The 22,656-nt window shown below is 35.5% G+C and overlaps 1 gene segment (V, D, J or C); it reads left to right on the top strand.

Moving 5' to 3' along the window:
- Positions 1-13,101: 13,101 nt before the first annotated feature.
- Positions 13,102-19,133, top strand: LOC122143898. The segment is given in 2 exon segments: positions 13,102-13,163; positions 18,805-19,133. Coding segments are annotated over 2 exon segments (351 nt in total).
- Positions 19,134-22,656: the final 3,523 nt, after the last annotated feature.

The following is a 22,656-nucleotide window of genomic DNA, read 5'->3' on the forward strand; positions in this document are numbered from 1 at the left end:
TCACAATGTAAAACAAATGAGCCTAGTTTTCCTCATGTACATTACAAAAAACACTTTTGTTGTAAATCTCCATGAATTTTTATAACAAAGCTTTACATGGGTAGATTTTGTGAAGTATTTTTTAAAGTGTACCTCTTTAACTTAAATTTAGCATACAAAATTTGTTTAGATTTAACCATGCTTCTTTCCAATGAATATCAGCGATCTGTGCATTCCAAAAAAAAAAAAAAAAAATGAGAAAATATTTTGATACCATCAATTATTAACTCAGGAAGTTTCCTTTCGCTACTTCCAAAAGTAAGGTGAGTTTTCATCAAATGTTTAACCCATTGGGAATAGCTTTAACAACTTGCTGAAACTCTTTAAATGGAATGGGGAAATTGTAAATAAACATAAAATCTTCATAAAAACAAAACATTTCCATTTTCATTCAAACAAATCCATGACAAAATATATACTTTTTTCAAACCATTTGCGTAAAAATAAAGATTTATTCCTAGAGGTAATAAGACAATTGTTCCAGAGAAGCATTTTGTGTGGAGAAAAATTATGATGGAAACCAATTTTCCAAGCTAATAACACTTGCTGGTGAAATTTGGATAGATTAATTGGTAATTTCCCAGGCAGATAGTTACATCTCAATAGAAAAGATAAGCCTCCAAGCTTGTTAAAGATGGACTGAGGAATAAAGAACCATAATGAATTTTCATTTCTTTGACAGTTTCTTAACCAATTAAGTTTAAAAGTATTGTTAATATCAAAAAAATCTAACATCTCTAAGCCACCATCAACTCTTTTACCTGATATAATGTCCTTTTTTTAACTTGCAAGGTTTATTTTTCAATCCAAAAAAGTCGAGAAAGGTTTTATTAATTTCTTTGGAAATTTTATCACTGACGTAAAGGGAGAGAGTGGGTAAACAAATCTGGAAAGACCTCAGCTTTGGAAAGCAAAAACTCTCCCAAACAAAATCAAATCCCTCTGTAACCAGTTGTTAAAGATATTTTTAGTTTTTTTAATTTAGGCATAAAATTAAATTGTTCACACGTGTGTTTATTTTTTAGAAATATGAATGCCAAGGTATTTAACAGAGTCCTTTACTGGTATGCTTTCAACTAATAGATCTATAGAATCGTGTATAAATAGTATTTCACATATCTTGTATGGATCTGGAAAGTTTGGATATACATTCCAGGGCTGTTTTAACTTGCTTTTTATCTCTCAGAAATAAAGCAGTGTCATCTGCCAATTGAGAAATTTTGATTTCTCTATCAAATATTTTCAGTCCCAGAATGTTATGATTATTCAAAATGTTAATAGAAAGAAGTTCAGCCACTAATAAAAACAGAAAGGGAGAGATTGGACAGCCTTGTCGTATGCCACAATGAATCCCAAATCTTTTAGAGGTCCCCATATTAAGAATAATAGAACTATTCATATCTTTATAAAACATTTTTATGACATCAATGAAATTATTGCCAAAACCAACAACTTTCAGTGAGTGGAGTAAGAAGCCGTGTTCGATGGTGTCAAAGGCTTTACAAAATCTAACAACACAATAAGAGCCCCTGAATCAATTTGATCAGAATAGTCTAAAAGGTCAATTATAAGGCGAATGTTGTTACTAATGTGCATATAATCCATAAAAAAATATTTATTCACATAAAAGACCAAACAAAATACAGACTAAAATAAAAAATAACACAGCATCACAAAATAACTACAAATACCTGTACATAGAGTGATAGGTCTCCAGGTTATCTATATTTTGGGCATCTTTATCTGGTTTAGAAATCAAGGAGATTAATCCTTGTTTCATAGTTGTGACCAAATCCTTTTTTTAATACATTCATTAAACAATAAGAAAAGGGGATCTTCCAGTACCTTCCAAAAGTGTTGGTAAAATTCAATTGAAAGACCATCTGGACCCGGACTCCTACCCTTTTTCATATATTGGAGAGCTGACAGTAATTCCTCCTTCTTAAGGTCAGAGTCACAACGTTTTTTGAAGTCATTACTGATTAATGGAATAAAATCTTGAATGTCATTAGTAAATGATTTACAAAGGTCATAATAAACTAAATAAATAAATAAAGTTAGACTGATAAAGCTTTTAATAAAGTTTGCTGACAAAATCTGAAATTAGTTTGGGATCCTTGCATTAGGTGTTGTTAATATATAATGCAGACAAAGAATTTCTCTTAAAATTTCCTTTTTCAAGGGCAAAAAAATAGGCGGTATTCCTCTCTCCCCTTTTCTATCCACCTAGCTCTTGAACGCACAAAAGCTCCACTGGCCTTGCTAATATACAAGTCATCAAGTTTTAATTTTAAGGACTGGAGCTCACTTTCCTGTGTTTGAGAGAGTGTCTGAACTTTCCAAAGAATATCAATTTTGTTGCCTAATGCGGGACACTTAAGGTTTTGTGTTTGTAGCTCCCCCATAAATACATGAATGCCAGTGAAACTCTGGGTTACCAAAGCTGTGGTGTCATGTGATCAAAATCACATAACCTCTCAAATGTATATTCATAAATGTGAGTGGAAGAATCATCAAACTGGAAGCACATGTGTGAAAACCACCCAAAGGTCAGTGACAGAGTTTTGACAAACTTGATATTAAGGAGTATAAATTAATTTTAAACAAAACAATCCTGCTACTTTTTGGCCTAATGTGCTTATTAAATGTTTGTCCATCAAAAAAATTGTATAACTTTGTATGCATAAACTATGTATTTTATATTTTAATCACATTTCCTACTGTCCCACTTTAGGAAATATGGTTTCGTAAAGTGGGACAGTGTGATTAGCCTAATGTGGGACAGTACTTCAGTCAGTCAAAAATGTGTGGAGGGGCATGGTTTGTGTGGCAAAAAATATTATTTACAGGGTTTTAGTGTTGTTATGCAATATTAGAATGCTGTTACTGCAGATGGGATTATAGATAATGATGATGGTGTCTTGACATGCAAAGGACTGCTTGTTTTCAGAGATGTAATGAGTTAACCTCGGTTTGTGCAGGCTAGCTACTAGAGGTTTTCAAAAAGACATTATGATTGTATGTGTTTGTACAATAAAAGAGAAAGCATTAGGCAAATTGGTCTTAAATGCTTAAATGCTATATCCTATATCCATGTCTTCTCAGCAAGTGAAATCAGAACCAAATTATGTGACCTGTTGACTCTAATATTATTCTAAACAAGGCTTCTAAACCAAATTCTGCTAATCAAACTAAACTTATGACATTATTATGACATTTCAATAAAACTGTGATGATCATTTTCACCTCGCAGAATCACTTGTATTTCTGTTCTCACCCTTTCCATCTTCCTCCACTGTATGAGGGTCTCTGAGGGCTTCTATGAATGTTGCTTCTGTAACCCCTCCCTCCCGGGCCCTCACTGCCTCACCTCGTTCTTCAGCTTAAAACTGCAGCCACTAGCATGAGTCGCCAGTGCATCTCTTGAGATCAGGGGAGTGAGGTTTACCTGCACAGCACCTACTTGCTGGACTCCGTTACACTTCCAGATGGATAAGAGTTGTGTCTACTTTGATCATAATAATTTTGAGGTTTTGATTTTTGACTTTCAATGTCAAAAGACAGTTCAAAAGAGGATAAAGACATGTCAGAGGAACTTGCTGAGGAAGCCGCAGGTAAAGTATGTAAGATAACACCATTATTAAAGACTCCACCACAACAGAAGACCAGGAACACAGTTAGAGCTGCACCGGTCACAATCACGGCCACTGTGTTTGTCTTACATGCACGTCGACTGTACTTCTGAGCCTTCACCATGTCTCCCTCATTCATCTTGCTTCTCGCCTTTAAAACAATAGAGGAAAACTTGGTAAAACTGAGTAATTTTGAGTATAGACTAACATGTTCTAGAAAGAAACATGCTGTTATCTCACTTATCTTTAATGAACAAATCAATGCAGCAAAACCCAGAAACAAACAGTTGCAAAACATAATGTTAAAAACAGAGCAGCACATGTAGTCTTTTCCTTTCAATTTTACCCTAACATAGAGATCATGTGACCCTTCGACGGCAGTGCACACACAGTCCTTCACTCTGCTCACTCTGTAAAATATTCTACAATCCTGATAGTGAATTTCGAACCACTCTCTTACCTCTTCCATCATGAGTACTTCAACGGTCAAGGACAATCAAAAAGAGTGATTGAGCAATTGCCAACAAAGAAAAAATTCAAAGATCCCATCACCAACAAAGTAGATCTCGACGGCGCCATTGCTAATGGTATCAAGCTAGCACTTAAGAGCAGCAAAGTACTTTGGTTGTGGCCTCAACAGTAAGAGATGCGATAGACTCTGTACTGACCCCGGCATTGCGTGACCTACATATGGACATACGAAGTTGAAAAACTAGCCATTGCTGCGAAACACACACATAACCGGGTCGATTCCGTTCAAGCAGCTGCACGTGAGGATAGGAGAACAGTCACGAACCTGAGAAAACAGCTAGAACAACTTACCGATAAAGTGACAAACTTGGAGGATAGGAGCAGGAGAAATAATGTGCAACTGGTGGTGGAAGGCTCTGATGCAGCCGGCTTTCTCAGAGATAATCTTTCTAAGTGGATTCCTGCACGAAAGGACGCGATATTGAGATTGAGCGGACCTCATCGTGTCTATGATGGCCGGTGTACTCTTATCTTTCGTGTGCTGAGATTGCAAGACAGATTGGCGATCCTGAAGGGTGCACAGCAGGCATACCCGGGTGAAATATACGCAGGATAATGTCACGCTGCTGTTTTTTCTTGACTTCAGTCCAGCCACATCTGCCAGGAAAAGGAACCTCAATCCAGTCGGACCTTAAGTTGACTGTTTCAGACATCACTCAGTGAAAGTTTTGTTTTCTTGACCAAGAAATAGACAGTCCAATTTTAAAAGTCTGAAGAAACACAAATATACCTTGGAGCAGCTTCATCATGAATTGTGTTCTGTGTCTGTAAAAAGTATGTGTGTGTATGTTTCTGGATCTTTCTTTCTTTCTTTCTTTCTTTCTTTTTTAATATCTGTAAATGATCATTTTTTTGTAGAAAGCAATTATTATGAATAACAAATTAATGACAAATTGCTTTAAAAATATTGAAAATTCTTTAAAAAATATTGAATAGTCGTAGTTTGTTTAACATTTATGAACATTAAAATATGTTCTCATAAATGTCACATGTTCACATCTTATTAATTTCTGTTAAAATGACTGTTTTTCATACACATGTGCAAAGAAGAATTGAGGCTGGAGGAGGAGTTCATGCAAAACTGGGATGTTTTGTCTCTCATAAGCTGTTGTGCCACCAAAGTGTTTCTGTTCACTGATTGTTTTTGTTGAGGAGCATCATTAGCAATGACAACAATAATTAATTCAGTTCTGATACTGCTGTTTTTAAATGGTTGTTTTTTTTCTTCTAAATAATAATATTAATAAGAATGTATTACTCTATAAATACTTTTAGCAAGCACATAGTTATAATTTTTTTTTTTTTTGTCTGAATTTTCAGTTTATTATACTTTCTCTCTTTTCCCACAGATATTCATTGTCAGACCTTCACTCAGTCTGAAGATGTGGTAAAAAGACCAGGTGAATCTTTTTCGTCTGGTCTGTACTGGCCCTGGATTTACATTCAGCAGCTCCTGGCCAGCTGTAGTGAGACAGGCACCTGGTAAAGGACTGGAGTGGATTGCATACATCGGCACGTCCAGGTTCTCCAATCTCCTATTCCCAGTCAGTTCAGGGCAGGTTCACAGTGTCCAGAGATGATTCCAGCAGTCAGCTGTATCTACAGATGAACAGCCTCGAGACTGAAGACACTGCTGTGTATTACTGCGCTAGAGAGTCAAAGTGAATGAGTTCAGTGTCAAAGCAATACAAAAAAACCACCACCTTTACTGTTTGACTTCACTAATGCTCCAGAAGTACTGTTCCATTTCCAAGAGGTGGCGCTCTTGTCAAGCAGTTTTTGTTGCCTGTTTCAACCATCACTCACTGATTGCTTGTTTCTTGACAGAGAAACAGACAGTCCGATTTTGAAGTTCTGAAGAAACACAAATAAACCTTAGCGTAGCTTCATCACAAACTATATTATCCTGTTTGCATGTTTAAATATATATATCAGAAATCATTTTGGTCTGGATTTTTTTTTTTTTTTAAATATCTGTAAATCAAACTGCTTTGACGAATGCAATATGTGCCAAAGTATAATTTCATTTAAGTCAATTCATTTAAGAAGGAAAAAAGTCCATGAGTACATCAAAATAGATTCCTATAGGAATAACATAGTGCTGTTTTGGAATCTGTAAATAGTTCATGCACCCACTGTGAAGAATAAAGACTTAATAGATTGCATAGACTGCTTGGAAACACAATGCAAATGTATTGTATTGTATTATTACTCAGCTGCTGTATGACTGCTGCATTCTGTATGACTGCTGCATTTTGTATTACTGTGCAAGAACAAAAACAAGTCTAAACACATTGAACAAATGTACATCACTTTAACTGGTTCTATTCAACTCAAAATATTATTTAACATGACTAAATAAATATGACTATACCAACAAATGTTATTTTTATGGTTAAGATCAGGTATAAATAGTTCTTTAAGGCAACACACTCATTACAGTGTACTGTACAATTCCACTTATAAACCATGTCTAGTCTGTGTGAGTCCAGTGAGACTGTGAGTACAGTACATTTTTTTCAAGACTTTCTTTTATAAATCAAAGTATACAAAATCAGACAAATAATTTAGCATTATCATTAATAATTACTATAAGAACTAATATCAGATGTTTTACATCAATGCAAATCTCCCACCTTTAACAGGAGCACACAGACATAATAAAAGCTCTTTGTGTTTTACAAAGCCATAGCACAGTGGAAACACAAGCAGCATCATGTTACTTTGCATCAGCACTGCTAGTTTTAGCAGCTGCAACCCTGTGAGTATACTACTGTATGTATGTATATATATATATATATATATATATATATATATATATATATATATATACACACATACAAATAAATATTTCTAGAAAATCAAAATGTGGAGTTTAGTTTGTATTATTAATAATGTTTTATTTGTTGTTTGTAGGTCTTTTTCTGTATTGAGCTGGATCAGCCTCCTGTCATGGTAGTAAAACCAGAGACACTTTTACCATCTCATGTAAGATCACTGGATATTCAGCCTCCACAAACTGGATCAGACATTCAAGTGGAAAACCGATGGAATGGATCGACTGGTTCTACACTTTCATAGCAAACGGTGTCAAAGATTCTCTCAAAAATAAGATTATTTCTCTTCTGAATCCTCCAGCAACACAGTTATTTTAACAGGGAAAAAATTCAACACTGAAAGACACATATTTTTCAATAAAACAAAGTTATACATTGCAGATCCTTTCAATATTAAAAAACTAATGAAAAAATACAAAAAAAAAAATAAAACAAAGTTATACATTGCAGATCCTTTTCATATTAAACATCTTATGACATAATTCCAAAGTCAAGATGGCAAAATTAATGCAAACATATAAGTAAATACTGCAGACTGAATGGGTCAGGTGGATGTTTTAGCCTTTGTAAATCAGATATATTTTTTTTTATTAAATTAATCTGCAAAGTTTCAGGTAACAACCTTGGGTGCACAGTTGACCCCCATTTAAGAATAACTTCAGTGCAAGAGGGCATCCTTTCATGATAAATGAAAAAACAAAACAAAAACACTGCCACTCATGTTTTGTTTAAATGACCACACCCACTCTGTGTGTCCCCATGCATAAGCAAATATATCAATGCAAAACTCAACTGCCATATTTTCTATTTACACAAACTAGTAAATGAGCGATTTACCAAAATAATTTTTCACCAAAACATTTTTCTCTCTACTTAGGTGTTTATTGTCAGGTTGTGCTCACACAGTCTGAAAAGACAGTAACTGTGTCTCCAAGTGCTTCCTACAAACTGACCTGTGCATGCAGTGGATTCACTCTTAGTAGCTATAGGATGCACCTTGAATGCTCAACTGACCCATTATAAAAATAATTTAGATGCCAGAAGAGGACACCCTTCCCATTAAAAAACAAACAACAAAAAAAAAAAAAAACTTTTTTAGGTTTTGAACACACCCACTCTATGTGTCCCCATGGTGAACGTGATTTTCACCAGTACATGTTCCTGGATAAACATCCTTGTTGATCCTGGAAACACATTCCAATCAACCAATCAGAACTGAGGGATAAGTTAATAGAGATCACGTGACCCTTTGACGGCGGTGCACACACTGTCCTTCGCTCTGCTCATTTTATCAAATATTCTACAATCCTGATAGTAAATTTCAAACCACTTTCTGTCTACTCCATCATGAGTTCTTCAACGGTCAAGGACAAAAGAGTGTTTTAGTTTAGCAATCGCCAATAAAGAGAAAAAATCAAAGACTCCACCTTCACTAAAGAAGATCTCGATGGCGCCATTGCTAACGGGTATAAAGCTAGCACGTAAAGATCAGCAAAGTACTTTTGAATTCATTTGTGGCATCCTCGACAGTAAAAGATGCGATTGACTCTGTACTGACCCCGGTATTGCATGACCTACATATGGACATACTAGAGACTAACAATTCTGTAAAAGAGCTAAAAGCAGAAGGTGAAAAGCTAGCCATTGCTGGGTAACAGACACGGGACTGGGTCGATTCCATTCAAGCAGCTGCACGTGAGGATAGGAGAACAGTCACGAACCTGAGAAACAGCTAGAACAACTTACCGATAAAGTCACGAACATGGAGGATAGGAGCAGGAGAAATAACGTGCAACTGGTGGTGGAAGGCTCGGATGCAGCCCGGCTTTTCTCAGAGATAATCTTTCCAAGTGGATTCCTGCACTGAAAGGACGATATTGAGATATTGAGCGGGCTCATCATGTATATGACAGAAGAAAAAGTACTCGAAGCGGCCCACATACTCTTATCTTTCGTGTGCTGAGATGGGAAGACAGATCGGCGATCCTGAAGGGTGCACGGCAGGCATACCCGGTGAAATATATGCAGGATAATGTCACGCGGCTGTTTTTTTTTCCTGACTTCAGTCTAGCCACATCTGCCAGGAAAAGGAACCTCCAAAAAGTCCTTAGAAGGATGACAGCACTGGGTTGCGACACATGATTTTTACTGATTTTATCAGCTCACTGCCACAGAAGCGGCATCTTAACTGCCCAGGAGAGGAGAATAAGAAGGTGGACATGGACACTTAAGTTTTTTGCTGTGATCTTCTGTCCTGCAATCTAGTGACTGAGAATCTTTGAAATATTTTTTTTTTTTTTTTTGAGCTAATGGAGAGAAGGTTTGATTACTAGTTCTAGACACTTGGCTTTCGGGGACAGGTTTTGCGCTGTTGTGGATCGGTCACATATCCAATGTTTTTTTCTGTCTTTTTTTTTTTTTTTTTTTAGGCAGACCTATACAGGTACATCTCAAAAAATTAGAATATCATGGAAAACAGTTCTTTATTTTTTTGTAATTAAATGCAAAAAAGAGCAACACGTTCTTATAATCTAGATTCATTGCACACAAACTGAAATATTTCAAGAGTTTTTATTGTTTTGTTTTGTTTTAATTTTGATGGTTACGACTTACAGCTTAGGAAAATTAAAAAAAATCATTATCTCAAAAAATCAGAATATTCCATTTTGAGCTTGATAAGTTTGATTGATTGTGAGTATAAATACTGTGTATCTCCTGGGCTAGTTCAGAACATTTAACCACAATTATGGGAAAGACTACGGACTTGACAGTTTTCCAGAAGAACGATCATCTACACTCCTCATTAGGAGGGTAAACCACAGAAGGTCATTGCTGAAAGGGCTGGCTGTTCACAGAGTGCTGTATCGAAATATATTCATAGAAAGTTGACTGGAAGGGAAAAGTGAAAAAAAGTGTGGGAGGAAAAGGTTCACAAGCAACAGGGATGACCACAGCCTTGGGAAGATTGTCATGAAAAGCCGAGAGCTTCACAAGGAGTGGACTGAAGCCAGCAGTCAGCGCATCAAGAGTCACCCACACTCAAAAAAAACATAAAAAGCGTCTCACCTGGGGTAAGAGGAAAAAGAACTAGACTGTTGCTCAGTGGTCCACAGTCTTCTTTTCAGATGAAAGTAAATTTTGCATTTCATTTGGAAATCAAGGTCTGGAGTTCTGGAGAAAGGATGGAGATGCAACAGAATCCAAAGTCCAGTGTGAAGTTTCTAAAGTCAGTGATGATTTGGGGAGCCGTGACGTCTGCTGGTGTTGGTTCATTATGTTTTATTAAGTCCAAAGTAATGCAGCCACCTACCAGGAGATTTTAGAGCACTTTATTCTTCCATCTGCTGAAAAGCTTTATGGAGCTGCTGATTTAATTTTGCAGCAGGACTTTAGCACCTACCCACAGTGCCAAAACCACTTCCAAGTGCTTTGCTGACCATGATATTACTGAGCTTGATTGGCCAGCAGGAATTCCTGCAAAAGGAGCCCCAACCAAGTATTGAGTGCATAATTAAACATACTTTGGAGATCTTGAACATTTCTGTTTTGTAAATCTTTTTTTTTTTTTTTTTTAATCGATCTTTGAGAAAACATTCACATTTTTTGAGATACTGAATTTTTAATTTTCATAAGCTGTAAGTTGTAACCATCAGAATTAAAACAAAAAACTCTTTGAAATATTTCGGTTTGTGTGCAATGAATCTACAGTATAAGAAAGTTTTGAGTTTTTGAATTAAATTACAAAAAAAAATAAAAGAACTTTTCCATGATATTAAAGTTTGGTTCTTGTTCAAAGTTGTTTGTCGTTCCCTTTTCTGTGATTCTTTTATTATACAACAGACATTAATATTTTTATTTATTACATTTGAATTTTAAAAGGATTGCGCACTCGGGATGGTTTGGCATATAGAGATACTTTAAGGAGATCTTGATTTTGTGCGGGATTGGATTGCGCCATCTTCTGGTCGACCGTTTCCTCCCCTCGGGTGTGGTGGAATTGTTGATCGCATTACTACGGTGGCCAAGAAGTGCAAAACCGATTACAATTATGAAAACAAAAATAAACCAATTACAAACGACAAACAATTCAGAAAACACACACACACACACACACACACACACACACACAAAACATTATAACAAATCAGAAAACACAATGACAAAATTCGAAAACAAAATAACAATTCATAAAACACAACGACAAATCCAAAAAAACAAAACAACATTTCAGAAAAAACACAACGACAAATCCGACAAACTGGAAGAGGTAGGTATAGTTTAAGACAGCGCCATGGTTTGGGATTACTCACCACTGACTGGACAAGACATTTGTCAATCAACGTATGCAGAAAGAACCAGCCGAAAAACAGCACAGAGTCGTGGTAGAAAGTTCGGAGATGGTTTTAAAGTAGCCCGGTTTAAATGTATTGTATAAATTGCACTTACTATGAATAAAACATATGGAATGTCTGTTTACACTTTGTGCCAATTACCTGACTTATTGGCATTTTGGCTCTCTGTGCTGTTGGCAGCTGTACACAGTGATTATCTTAATATAATAAACAATGTTCTCCATAAAGCCCATTTTACTGATTTAAAATGTAAAAACCAATTCTATTTATTCATTACTTAAAGAGTTTTAGGCAGTTTTAGGGAGCTACAATGTAACACCCCCTTTTTTTCCATATGTATTGTGATACTTTAGATGTGTAAATATCTCTTATACACTTTTTTTGTCTCTTTGTTTAGGTGTTTATTGTCAGGTTGTGCTCACACAGTCTGAACAGTCAGTAGTTGTGTCTCCAGGTGCTTCCTACAAACTGACCTGTGCCTGCAGTGGGTTTACTGTTAGTAGCACTCGCATACACTGGATCCGTCAGGAACCTGGGAAAGGACTGGAATGGATCTTACACTATTATACAGACCCTGACAAAGGCTCAGCTCAGATTCACAGCATCTAAGGACAGCTCTAATTCTATCTGCACATGAGTCAGTTAAAGACTGCAGTGATAAACTGAAAAGTAGATTTCAGATCGCAAGAGACATTTCCAGCAACACAGTGACTCTGCGAGGACAGAATATGCAGACTGAGGACACATCTGTGTATTACTGCGCCAAAGAGAGAGCACACAATGATGAAAAGTATATCTCTGCAGATCAGGCATGTTGATTAATGATTAATGCAACATATTAAAACATATTGCTAACATAATTGAATTATATTTATAATCTTTCATTTGTAGGTCCAACAGATCTATACTTTCAGAATGAGGGTTATTGGTCAACTAAAAGTAAAACCATCAAAAAAGAGAGAAAAAAAAAAACATTATTATTGAAATAATATATATATATATATATATATATATATATATATATATATATATATATATATATATATATATATAATATATATATATATAATATAGTATATTCTTTACATAAAAATAAATATACAGACATTTACAAAACTATAGTAATAAAAAAAAAAAACTAAAATGTAAAAATAATTGTATATATAAATAATGGCGTTTGTAGAGAAAAGAAAAAATACATTTAATTTATAAAGTTCAATGCCAATAAATGTTTTAATAAGAGCAATAAATTATAATTTTGTCACTTCTAGGTGTCTAACTGGTTTTTCTAGAAACTCTCAGTGTTAGTAATGTTGATAAAAGAGCCCTGATATAATAATAATAATAACATGAGGAGAAAAAAAGCTGTTCCATTCATTTACATCAGAGTATTGCATGATTAGATAATGGAATAATACGGATCACTTTACATGATAGTTTTAACTTGGTAGTTTAAATTTACAGTTACATTGTCTGAAAACTGTTTACATTTTCTGCTCAGCGACTCTATCCATATAAATAATGACTTAAATATAAACCTAAAAGCCTTGTTTAAAATAATTTTCAGGACAGGGTTATGCACGTGAAGTTTGTTAACAGCTCTGTGTGATTATGTAAATCTCCTGTTGCATATTTAAACAGCAGGCATGAGTCAGTTTATACATTCATCTGATCACTAGAGGAGTGAAGAATCACTTCATTTCATTCAAACTGTGCTGTGAAACAAACCATGATCTCTTCATCTTTAGTGCTGCTTCTGGCAGTGATATCCTGTAAGTTTAATCTGCTTTCTGTGTGATACATCATTTTGTTGATCAAAAGATCATGATCTCTTACTAACATGTATTATTTGATTTGATACAGGTATTGATTCAAATGAACTCACTCAGCCTGAGTCTCTGACTGTCCGTCCTGATGCCACTCTCACTATCAACTGTAAAGTCTCCTATTCAGTTACAAGCTCTGCTACAGGCTGGATTCGTCAGCCTGCAGGAAAAGCTCTGGAGTGGATTGGAGTCATCTGGAGTAGTGGAGGCTTAGCCTACAAGGACTCACTGAAAAGCAAGTTCAGTATCACCAGAGACACTTCCAGCAACACAATAACACTGCAAGGAAAGAATATGCAAGCTGAAGACACAGCTGTGTATTATTGTGCCAGAGATACACAGTGACAGATGCCAACAGACTCCCTGTAAAAAACATCATCATATCACAAATTAAGTGTTTTTATTTTTTAATAATTTTTCTTAGTATGACTTTTAAAGGTGCAATAGCAATTGTTTGAAGCTCATCAAATCATTAATTCAGTCAAAAAACAAAAACAAACCTCAAGGCAAGCCTAATAAATTCAAGTAAATGCACAGAAAATAACAAATATGATTTGTGCCAAAAAAAAACTAATAAAAATAAAGAAACTAATAAAAAATTTTAACCTTTCACATTTTTTGGTGTACATAAAAATATTGCTTAAGCATCATGATAGTAATGGGATGTAATGAATTATGCAAATATTCCTCCTCCTCCTTGTTATTTGAGTTTTAAGATGAAAAGAAGCAGCTTGTTCTCACTCGTCTCAAACCATGATCTCTTCATCTCTCTGGTTGTTGCTGCTGCTGGCAGCTGTTTCTCGTAAGTCTTTATAGCTTCTTTAGAGATACTTCATATTAAAAACACTCATGGTTATACATAATGTTGTCATATCTCTAACATGACCATATTTTCCCCCTCAGATGTTTACTGTGTTGAACTGAGCCAGACTGATTCTGTGGTCTTAAGTCCTGGTCAGGTTTTGACACTGTCCTGTAAACTCTCTGGATATTCATTGTGTCTGACAGCAGCTACTGCACTGACTTTCATTCGGCAGCCTGCAGGAAAAAGCTCTGGAATGGGTTGGAGATATGTGGTAACGGTAACACATATTACAGTGATAAATCTTGAAAAGTAGATTTCAAGTTACCAGGGATTCTCCAGCAAACACAGTGACTCTTCAAGGACAGAATATGCAGACTGAGGACACATCTGTGTATTACTGCGCCAGGGACTCACAGTGACACAGAGCAGCTAAGGCCTTGTTCAAAAACCACACTAACACTCGGCACACAAATACACAAAGCTTTGTGTGCCGTCTATTCAATTTTCACACACACGTCTAGCATATCAGATCCTTTTTAGGGTATACAGGGTATTATGACAAAAAAAAAAAACAAAAAAAAAAAATCCATGTCAAGTATCAGGTCTTGTAGAGTTTTCAGGCATTGGGCGAAACAGCATCAGACAAAAAGCCATCTTTGAAGTCTTTGGTTGTTTAATATAATTTCACTCAAAATAGTGGATTCCACAGAATAGATATAATTGTTAATAAGGTCATGATTGAATTGTTTATTTGTTGATCCATTCTCAGTCACGAATTCAAAAAGCCCTCTGTTTTAACAAAGTAATTATTTCAGTCAGCAGACAAATAAAAACATTAAAAATGATTATTTGTAATATGAAGCAACAGACATATATGGAGACAAGGGAGTGTCTGCATGCAAAACAAAGAGACATATTTACTGATGTGTGGACCCTCAGGAAACACCTGTGTTTACGTTATCGCCTCTAAAAAAAAATAAGTGAATATGCATGTATGTTTCATAAAATCTATTTAAATTCTGTAACTACAAAGCAGAAACCACTAAAATACATTCTGTTAAAGCTAATAACATGTTCATTCAAACATAAATAGAAGACGATACAATCAAGAAATTGATATATCCTTATGTCTTCTCAGCAAGTGATATCAGAAGCAAATTATGTGACCATGTTGACTCTAATAAAGTTTTAGAAAAGGTTTCTAATCCAAATTCTGCTAATTCCACTAAACTTATGACATTATTATGACATTTCAATAAAACTGAGATGATCATTTTCACCTCACAGTATCACTTGTATTTCTGTCTTCACTCTTTCCATCTTTTTCCTCCACTGTATGAGGGTCTCTGAGGGCTTCTATGAATGTTGCTTCCAGATGGATAAGAGTTTGTGTCTACTTTGATCATAATTTTGGGGTTTTGATTTTTGTCTTTCAATGTCAAAAGAGGTTCGAAAAAAGACGTGTCAGAGGAACTTGCTGAGGAAGCCGCATACGTAAAACTATGTAAAAATAACACCATTATTAAGATTCCACCACAACAGAAGACTTAGGAACTGATTAATACTGTGTAAAGACTGATCTGGATCTCTTTCTTAATTTTACCCCGTGTCTACAGCATACACGACTGGCATAACATGACTAAAAACAACAAAACCCATTAACAGAGATTTCTCAGTTCATGACCCCTTTAAAAAGAAATCTTTTATAGACTCTTCATGAAATTTTTGTCGTGTCGTCGGGAATGTGGACCCTCCCAATGCAAATCAAAGTGAGTTTTCACACACACGTCTATTATCAAGATCTAGGGTTGTATACAGATTCCAAATTAAATCAGTCTTTTCAATCTTATTTTTAGGCATAAAATGTCAAAGTATGGAGTCCCCTGAAAGCACAGTTCAGAAAAAGCCTGGAGAAAAACTCTGACTCTGTCCTTGTAGAGGATCCGGGTTCAGCTTTGGCTGCTGTAGCATGCACTGGATCAGACAACAAGCTGGAAAACCACTTGTGGGATGGGACGTGTTTATAGTGACAGCAGTGGCTATGAATGACTACTCTGAATCCTTCAAAGGTCGAACTGAAATCAACAGAGATAATTCAAAGAGTATGGTGTATCTGAAACTATCAGGCCTGACAGCAGAAGACTCAGCCATGTATTACTGTGCAAGAGACTCACTGTGACACAAAGGTCTTGTACAGCTGAACAAAAACCACACTGACTGTTTTATCTCTTGTTACTAGAAGTCAACAGGTGGCAGCAGAGAATATAAAATAACAACAAAAAAAACAAACTATAAAATGCAACCTAATGAAATGATATACCGTTGCTGCCAGGGCAGGACCTGGGGGGCGGGGGCCCTGGGCTTGAGGTTATGTTTGGGCCCCTATACCTACACTACAAATGCCCTCAAATAGAACATCATTATGGAGTAACACAAAATGAACCAAACATGCTTTGAGGTTTATAAACAGTACAATTAATATGCAACACGTCTAGGCTATAGTCAAAGTTTAAATGTAATATTAAATATTCATAATATAATAAACAGGATGTGTTCTCTCAGTTGAGAGATCAAAACACTGAAAATAACTTTGAGCAAAAAAAAACAAAAAACAAACAAAACAAAAAAAAAAACTGATGTTGGCTCATTAGTATTATAAAAGTTATTGACATATCTGTGTCCTCTTATGTCTGGTTCTTATTTAATCAATAAATTCAATCGAATAAAAATACACGCTGGCTATCAAAATTAAATCACACTATCAACAAAATTCATAGATGGATTGTGCATAAAATGTTAAGTTTTAAATATAACATTTTAATGTAGAAATATTAAATGATTGCAAAAAAAATATGAAATAAGCCACTTTTATTTAAATATGAAACTACAACCGCCAGTAGGTGGCAGCAAAGTGACTGTCTTACTGATTGAGTTGAATCAACCAATTCTTTTTAACAAGCTGATTCATTTAAACTTTGCAAAACGACTACATTGAATCAAATACAGCAAAAATACGGAATTCTGTAAGTTGTTGTTTACTGGACATAAGTAAGTTCTGTAAGTTGTTGTTTACTGGCATAGCTATGTTATATAAAAAGAAACTCAATTAAATTTTTTTATTTAAATTATTTTTTATTTAAAAACATTTTAATGACATATCTTCCCCACTATGTGTAATGGCAGTAAGACAAGAAAGAGCGCCCAAAACTCATCAGAAGATCGCATAATTTAGTGCAAACATTAATATATTAATATAAAAATCATCCTCTGTAAAGAAATGAGGTGTGAACATTTGAGAATTTATGATTAGGCCTATCTTTATAAATGTGCGCTCTTCGGGGCTAAAGGCTTAATGGAGCTGAAGTAGCCCTTCGCCAGTGTTAAACAAACCCAATTAGTGCAGACGCGATTCAGTGTCCTTCTATGTGAAATAATCATAAAAAAACCAGTTTAGGCTATTTGATTGGTGAACTCGAACGTCGTCGTAGTAGTTTTAAGCTGTAGTAGCCTCGGCTGGCGCGTTTTAGATCTCTCGTCGCATGGTTGCCAGGTTTTCACGACAAAACCAGCCCAACTAGTACTCAAAGCTAGCCGAATCGCGTTTCGAGGGGTCCCCCCGGTAAAAAAAATAAAATAAAAATAAAATAAATCGCATTGTAGGGAATAAATATCACGTTCTTGTGGTCGCTTAAAACCCGCGGACATGAAAAACAATCTGCGGAAGAACAGTTGTTAAAAGTAGCACCCAATTCCGCGGGGGTGTTTGAACCGCTGACTTGGCAACACTTCCTGTGCGCAGTGGAAATGCGGCTTATACATTACTGAATTCTAAATAGCGTGATAATAACGAATCTAACTAAACATAAACGGGCAAAGGCGGGGCCCATGGTGCTGCAGTGCAGCAGCCACTCAAGGCACAATGGTAGTTCTCTATAAAAGCTCAAAAGATGGTACAGTATGCAGTGAAGTTCTCTATAAAAGCTCAAACATTATACAGCACAAAGGCATATCTGATTCCTTTAACACAATGTGTGTCTTTTCATGTGTAGATGTTTGGTAGCAGTTACACATGTTACGGGGACAAACTAAAAATCTGACTTTTAAGTTACCAGAGACTATACAGGAGCAAAATAACTCTATAAGGACAGAATATGATGATGAAGGACACAACAGTGTCTTATGATGCACGAGAGTGAACAGTGATAAACCACAAGCAGTTCTGCAAAAGTTCTCAAAAGAAAATTCAAACAATTCCTCACACATGAATATAAAAGTGCATATGATTCTTACCATATTTCAAGAGATTTAAAAAAAAAGCATTTTTCAGTGCACAAGCTCTCAAAGGACATAAAATGAATTAGAAAAGATGGAGAAGAAAATGATGTACATTCAATTGACATCCATGCGAAAAAAAAAAAAAAAATCTAAAACATGTAATAAAGTCTGTAATGAGAGCAATAAATAATATTAACCTAAACATGAATATTTCTGTAGCATGTAGATTTGATTACAAGCTCTGTATGATTATGTAAATCTCCTGTTGCATATTTAAATAGCAGGCATGAGTCAGTTTATACATTCATCTGATCACACTAGAGGAGTGAAGAATCACTTCAGTTCATTCAAACTGTGCTGTGAAACAAACCATGATCTCTTCATCTTTAGTGTTGCTTTCTGGCAGTGATATCCTGTAAGTTTAGTCTATTTTTCTGTGTGATACATCATTTTTGTTGATCAAAAGATCATGATCTCTTATTAACTGGTCCATCCTGATGCCAACAGGTATTGATTCAAATGAACTCACTCAGCCTGAGTCTCTGACTGTCCGTCCTGATGCCACTCTCACTATCAACTGTAAAGTCTCCTATTCAGTTACAAGTCAGCATACAGGCTGGATTCGTCAGCCTGCAGGGAAAGCTCTGGAGTGGATTGGCTATATCTCGAGTGGTGGAAGCTTATACTACAAGGACTCGCTGAAAAGCAAGTTCAGTATCACCAGAGACACTTCCAGTAACACAATAACACTGCAAGGAAAGAATATGCAAGCTGAAGACACAACTGTGTATTATTGTGCCAGAGATACACAGTGACAGATGCCAACAGACTCCCTGTAAAAAACATTATTATATCACAAATTAAATGTTTCTGATGACTTTCCTTAACAGTCTGATTTTCAAAGAAACACAAAACGTTTTCAAATGTCATAATGACATTATAGACATTAATTCAGCTTGTACAACAAAATTCCAATAAAAGCCTATAATAAAACAAATGCATCATTTATCACCAAGTAATGTGTCATTTGAACCAATATAAAGAAAAATCCTGTGCACTTTTTTATCATTCTGTACACTGCAAGAAGATGTGCAATGCAGATGGAAGGAGGAGTTAATGGAAAACAGTAATGTATTTTCTTCTTAAGCTGCAACAAGCTTTGTAATGTGTCTGTATTTGCTGACAGCACAGGTCCGATTACTGTAGAGGAGGATCAGTCGACAATGATGATAAAAATGAATTCACTCTTGTTAATATTATATTTACATGGTCAGTAAATGGTTACCGTGATTTTGCCAAGTGTAGCGTATGAGCAGTTCATTCATTCATTGGTTCTGAATTAATGAATCATGGCTCGTTGAATCTAAAACAATGCACATTCCTTGGCTAAAACCCAAAGCTTTTAGCCCCTGAACTCATGCAGGTAAATCTATCAAACTCTCTGCAAGCTGAATGACCCGGCCTGGTGCCAGCATGGCTGGGTTTAAATTCCTGACCAGATCGTAAAAACTTTATTACCCCAAACTGGGAGAAACAGAAAGCTCGCTAGGAATTCTTGTAAGGAAAAAGGAAAGTAAATATATTCTAAATGTAATTGACTGTATTTCCTTTTTTTGCTTCTTAGATGTCTTCCATATCAAATTGGAGTATCTACAATTTTATTGTGCTAATCAAACTTTAAATGTGTGTAATTCTGCATATGAATGTAACTTTATGTTTCTCCTACCTTTACCTGTCATTTTTGGTATCACTGTTTAACCGTCTTGCTTTGACCCGAACCACTCATACATAGGAAATTACAGTAAAATGTATTATTCTGGAATTACCATCTTGCCTGGAATATAACTGCTGAATTCTGACAACACCATAACTCACTCGAGTGGGTGTCTCCCCAGAGACAAGGAACTTTTCCCGCTTCAGATCGTGGACGTTCATTGGTTGTTCGCGCAAACAGAGGCGTGAACCCCAGTCGCTCCATAAGAGACTGACACAGAAAAACTTTCTCGTTGCACTTTTGTTTCGGCACTTCGTCGAGGAGAACGTCTGTCGCGATGGCTCCTTAGGGAGCTTTCATCTCCGTTTTTCTTTTCTTTTCTTTACTAAGTTTTATTCTTATATTCGCCTGTCCCTACACGAGGGAGACGAACTCTGAATTATTTCTTTGGTAACTCCACGTTCGTTGAAACTTTTGAAACTTCGCGCGAGTCTGCTCGCCCCGGACGTAAGACACGAGAGAACACGCCCAGCTCTAAAAAGAACGACGCACCGCTCGTCTTAGCAGGCACAAAGATACCCACATGCAAGTATTATTTCTATAGAGATTTTTCAAACGCTGCTTAAGGTTGTCTATTCCTTTTCAAGGTGATCTGATGTCCTTGTTGTCTTGCAAAAAGGTTACTGTATGTGATTTTGCCATACTGCGCGATCATTCTGCATGATTCTGCCTATCTCTCTCTCACCTTCTCTCACTCACCCTTTCACTTCACTCACTCACTCACTCACACTCTCTCTCTCTCTCATTTTGTTATTCATTTTGTATTTGTTTGGTCCTTTACAGTTTGTATTGTTTATACGCATATTTACTCTGTTTGAATCGTAGTTTGATGTATTATTAGTTCAATTATTAAAAAGCCAAGTGTATTCCATGATTGCTTCTGTCTAAAATGCTCACATTACGAAGTCAATGAAATGTTTGATCTTAGCTACAAAAGCTTATTTGTTACTTTTTTCAGTAACCTAAATTTTATAAGGACGGGAGAATGGTTTCATGGCCAGAAAACTATTATTCCTGGAATTATAAGAAGTGATAACTTTATTGAAGTTGATAAGTTAATCTTACGGCTGTTTGCTGGACAAACCACTGTTTGGATTTGCATTAATTCCCAGTAAAAGATATCACGTTAATTGATATGAAGAATGGAATATTGACATATTAATGAGTAAATTACAGTGCCTTGTAATGAGTTATTGATATATACAATTGACCCTATTTTTCATCTTCAATAATTTTAATGGAACTGTTTACGCGAGATATAAAATTAATCATATTTCCTGATTAATTATTAAAATTCCCTATATATCATTTGAGCTAACGTTAACATACTACCCAGTGCAGCTACACAAGTAAAATGTGTTCCTGGATCAACAAATCCAGATCAACATTTAATCAACCAATCACAAGCCTCTGATGTCATCAGTGTGTGCCGACCAAATCCAATCGGTCCAATTTGAACGTTCCCTCCTCTCTTGCCTCGGTTGACTGACAAAAGGTAAGTTATTTTGTCTGTCCTCTTTCTTTGAAATAGAACACTTAAATGGCCTAATGTAATGCAACTCTGAACATACATACAACAGCCATGTGCCGCTAAGCTAACATCAAACCCTAAAAAAAAAACTAAAAATCAAACCTCTACAAAAAAATAAAAAACAAATACACAATAAAATATTTAATAAAATGTTATAATAATGTTTAAAAATTTCAATAAATTCCAGGTCTTTAAAACAGATTGCTATGATTTTAGTCTGAATAAAGTGTGCAAAAAGTATATAACATTTAAAAAAAACAGTAGAATAATTGCTTTTTGAATCTGATTGTAATCAATATTTTGATAATTGCTATCGTCATCATTTCAATACGGGGTAGATTCGCTAATGTTGATCCAGGACCTTCATGACCATTTATGCGGTAGATTGTTGATCCAGGACCATCATGATCAGTTCATTATGGGGCAGATTCTCTAATGTTGATCCAGACCATCATGATCAGTTCATTGATAATTTCAATATGGGGCAGATTCACTAATGTAGATCCAGGACCATCATGATCATTTCAATATGGGGCAGATTCGCTAATGTTGATCCAGGACCATCATGATCATTTCAATAAGGGGTAGATTCGCTAATGTTGATCCAGGACTATCATGATCATTTTATTATGGCATAATAATTAAATAATAAATTCTATTAAATAACCAAAATCTGTCATGATTCGCATAAATTAGCAAATTCTCCAACATTTCTACTGTATTTACGGTCAAATTATAAGTTAATTGAAATCTTTGCATTTTATAACTTATTACAGTGTTGGATTAAATCTAAATCTACTATTTTGTATTGTAGGAAGTGCTACTGTAATTGTAACTGTAAATCTTAATACTTAGTTTAAGGATAAATAACTTAGCTGTGCTGCACCCTGCACTGTAGTCACATTTTACAGTGTCTGGTAAAATTTTTTGGATACTTTTGCCTTCATTTATATAATTAATTAGCTTAACCCACATTTCTCTTTTATTCTTGAAGGGGCTGTATGTGGAATTCACTAACCCTTGTTATTCTACATGCTTACACAGACAACCTAGG

Source organism: Cyprinus carpio, unplaced genomic scaffold, assembly GCF_018340385.1.
Source record: "Cyprinus carpio isolate SPL01 unplaced genomic scaffold, ASM1834038v1 S000006530, whole genome shotgun sequence".
NCBI lineage: Eukaryota > Metazoa > Chordata > Actinopteri > Cypriniformes > Cyprinidae > Cyprinus > Cyprinus carpio.